At 33.9% G+C, this 3,894-nt stretch overlaps 1 protein-coding gene across 1 annotated transcript; it reads left to right on the forward strand.

Moving 5' to 3' along the window:
* The first annotated feature begins 814 nt into the window (after positions 1-814).
* On the forward strand, positions 815-3,630 carry LOC120090222 (capsanthin/capsorubin synthase, chromoplastic-like). The gene is made up of 2 exons (XM_039047772.2): positions 815-1,399; positions 2,610-3,630. Exons 1-2 carry the CDS (start codon positions 851-853, stop codon positions 3,627-3,629), a joined length of 1,569 nt encoding a protein of 522 aa, XP_038903700.2. The 5' UTR covers positions 815-850; the 3' UTR covers position 3,630.
* The last annotated feature ends 264 nt before the right edge of the window (positions 3,631-3,894 follow it).

A 3,894-nucleotide genomic window follows, 5' to 3' on the forward strand; every position in this document is an offset into this window, starting at 1 on the left:
CAAAATTTGAAATTAAATCCATATTACAAAGGATATATAAAAAAAGATGTTGTGTGGTTCAGCCAACGTATAGGACGAGATGCTATTGTAGATATATGCATGCCTTAATTTATTCGATTATACTATAAGTTGTCCAACCAAATCTAAAAATGTAATTTAAAGTTGACTAAAATCTTTTACAACCGACCTTTTTTTTATAATGCCTCACAAGTCATTTTGTCGTATTTAAATTTATGCACACACATATATAATATGGATGCAACAAAAAAATTAAAAAACCCAAAAACTAAATTAATTCAAATTGATCCAATAGTTCGATTTGATTTGGTTTTTAGGTATAAAATTAAATTCATACTTAGAGAAAACCAAACAAAACCGAAGATATATATATATATATATTCTTAAAAGTAAACTCTAACATTAACTATTTTTTAGTATTTTAATTATTATGGTGCATATATATTTATTGTTATGAAAAATGGACCAATAATTATGATGCTTATATGTTTTTTATTTTAAAAGGTGCTTTGAAAAAAAAAAAACAAAAATGTCAAATTTCAACCTATACAAAAAGAAATAGACCACTTTCCAATTTAAAATTAGCAAAAAGAATCCATTCAAAACAAAAGTAGAAATAAAATAAAAATTTGGAAGAAGAAAGGAGAATACCAAAAATCAATGACCAATCCGATAGTAAACCGAATCAAATAAAAATCAATCTATTGTTTTTGTTCTTTATTAGACATTATTGATTTGGATTTTTTTAAAACATTAGTTTGGTTTGGTTCTTGATTAATAGCTTCAAAATCAAACCAACTATCATCCCAACACAACAAACACATAAAAAGGAATGTTTTCAATGGTGGCGATTCTAGATTCCCCTTTAGAGCATACACATTTCCCCCATTTTATTACACTTGAAAAACTTCCCCAAACTTCCATTACTTCAATGGCCAATTCCCAAGCCCTTCTCTCACCATTCTCTCTCCCCCAACTCCCCTCTTCTCCAATTCACTCACCATCTACAAACCACTTCCAAATCCACTGCTCCTTTGGCAAATTTGGCAACTTTCTTGACCTTAAACCCGAGTCCAAACCCGAGCCCCTCAAGCTTGATCTCCCCTTGTTTCATCCCTATTCCGATCGTTCCCGCTTCGACGTGGTGGTCATCGGCGCTGGCCCCGCTGGCCTCCGCCTCGCCGAGCAGCTCGGTGGCTTCGGAATCAAGGTATGTTGCATGGATCCTTCCCCGCTTTCTCCTTGGCCAAATAACTACGGCGTTTGGGTGGATGAGTTTGAAGCTTTGGGGTTCCAAGATTGCTTCCACAAGACTTGGCCCATGGCTACGGTGTATTTAAGTGATCGGAAAGTCAAGTATTTGGACCGCCCCTACGCTCAGGTGCTTATACCACTTAACCCCAATCATCTTCTTTGTTCTTAAACCAATCACCCATTCACGATTGTAGGTTTTCGATTGTACCTCTGCTTTTTTAGTATTATTTTTAAAAAAAAAAAATTTAAGTCGGAAAATATTTTTTGTGCTTGTCATTAAGGATAATTATTTTAAATGATAAAATTGTTGAAAACATTTTGAAGTATAGCAAAATATCACTGTATAGTGATAGACTGCGATAGACATCTACCAATGACACTAACAGATGTTTATCATCACGATCTATCACTTATATATAGTGAAATTATTTTATATTTGTAAATAAGTTACTCATTTTCCTTTATTTGAAAATAGTTTTTGATGAAGGTAATAATTTAGTCCCTAATTTTTAATGCTAACAATTTATTCTTTATAATTATAAATTTGTAACAATTTGTAAATAACGATTTAGTCCATATACTTTACAATTTGTAAAGATTCCGTCCCTATCATGAAAAATATTATTATGATTTAATGAAATTTTTTGCATGTGTAGATTGGTAAACTAATTAGGAATCGAATCTATTTGTAAACTATAAAGCTAAATTTTCACATAATAAAACTTGACACTTAGTTTTGATGAAAATTTTCACAACATGGACTAAATTATTACAAATTATAAAGTATAGAAACTACATCAATACTTATTAAAGTTTGGGGACTCAATTGTTACAAATTGAAAAGTACAATGACTAAATCATTAAAAACTAAAATTTATAGACTAAATTGTTACTTTTATGAAAGTTATATAGACCAAAATTGTTTTTTATCCTTCTTAATGGATTTTGCCCGCCAAAAAAGTTATAGTATATTTCTGTTTTGCTTTAACATAAAAATAAAAAAATAAAAAATAAAAAAATATATGAAGATTAGAATTGACAAAAAAAAGAAAAAAAATCATGAAGGAAAGAATTAGATGCGTGAATGAAAACAACAATAGTCATAGCTAAATAAGTGCCATATTACTATGTTTTTTTTTTTTTTTTTAATCTTTTTCATGTATATGTCTAGATGTATACTTTTTGTCTATAACATTAATAGCAAAAGTTACAATATTGTTGTGAAATAAATTGGAATATGAAAAATGAAAGTTTTAAAAGTTAATAATTAAAACTATGGGTATATTTGATAATTCAGCCTTCTATATAAACTTTTTGTTCCAATGTTTTCAATAAAGGTGAGCAGGAAGAAACTTAAGATGAAATTAATGGAGGAATGTGTAAGAAAAGGGGTAAAGTTCCACAAGGCCAAAGTCTGGGAAATTAAGCACCAAGAATTCGAATCTTCAGTATCTTGCAACGACGGAACTGAAATAAAAGCAAATTTAGTGATCGACGCAAGTGGGTTCGCAAGCAAATTCACAGAGTACTCAAAATCAAAGCCAAGAAACTGTGGCTTTCAAATAGCCCATGGAATTTTAGCAGAAGTCGAACGCCACCCATTCGATCTAAACAAAATGGTTCTAATGGATTGGAGAGACACCCATTTGGGGAACGAGCCATACTTGAGACAAGACAACAAAAAATCCCCAACATTCCTTTACGCAATGCCATTTGATTCCAATCTAATCTTTATGGAAGAGACTTCCCTTGTCGGTCGCCCGGCGCTTCCGTACACGGAGGTGAAGAGGCGGATGGCAGCCAGGCTGCGGCACTTGGGGATAAAGGTGAAGAGAATTTTAGAAGAGGAGAAGTGTGTGATTCCGATGGGGGGGCCTCTACCAGAGATGCCTCAGGCAGCGGTGGCGGCAGGCGGGGTGGCGGGGATGGTGAATCCAGCGACTGGGTATGCGGTGGTTGGAGGAATGGCGGCAGCACCGAGGGTTGCGAGAATGGCGGCCGAGGGACTCGGTGGCGGCGGGAGGATGATCAGAGGGAGGGCATTGCAGGGGAGGGTGTGGGAAGGGGTGTGGCCAATGGAGAAGAGAAGTGTGAGGGAGTTTTATTGCTTTGGGATGGAAACTTTGGTGAGGCTTGATTTGGATGGGATGAGGAGGTTTTTTGATGCATTTTTTGATTTGGAACCATTTTATTGGGAGGGGTTTTTGTCTTCTAGGTTGTCTCTTTGGGAGTTGGTTATGTTGAGCTTATCACTCTATGGACATGCCTCTCTTATGTCTAAGGTTGATATTCTTACTAAGTGTCCTCTTCCTCTGGTTAAAATGATGGCTAATATTACTCTTCAAGCTTTGGGATGAATCAACATGGTGCATTTTCTTTGGGGTACATAGTTGGCTATAATACTTTTTATTATTATAATTTGTGGTTATAATAGTTGATGTTAGATGTTGACTATTCTAGTCCGAGTTTAGGGTTTATATGTTTTGGTTTCCGATTTGTTTAACATGATGTTCTTTATGGATTTATTATTTAGTTTTTTTTAAAAAAAAAACTTTTTTCCTAGTGTATTGTATTATACAATTATGTATTAGTACCTTAAGTATCATATCTTGTAAACAAAGA

Source organism: Benincasa hispida, chromosome 11 (genome assembly GCF_027475165.1).
Source record: "Benincasa hispida cultivar pf3 chromosome 11, pf3_genome.v1.1, whole genome shotgun sequence".
Classification (NCBI taxonomy): Eukaryota; Viridiplantae; Streptophyta; class Magnoliopsida; order Cucurbitales; family Cucurbitaceae; genus Benincasa; species Benincasa hispida.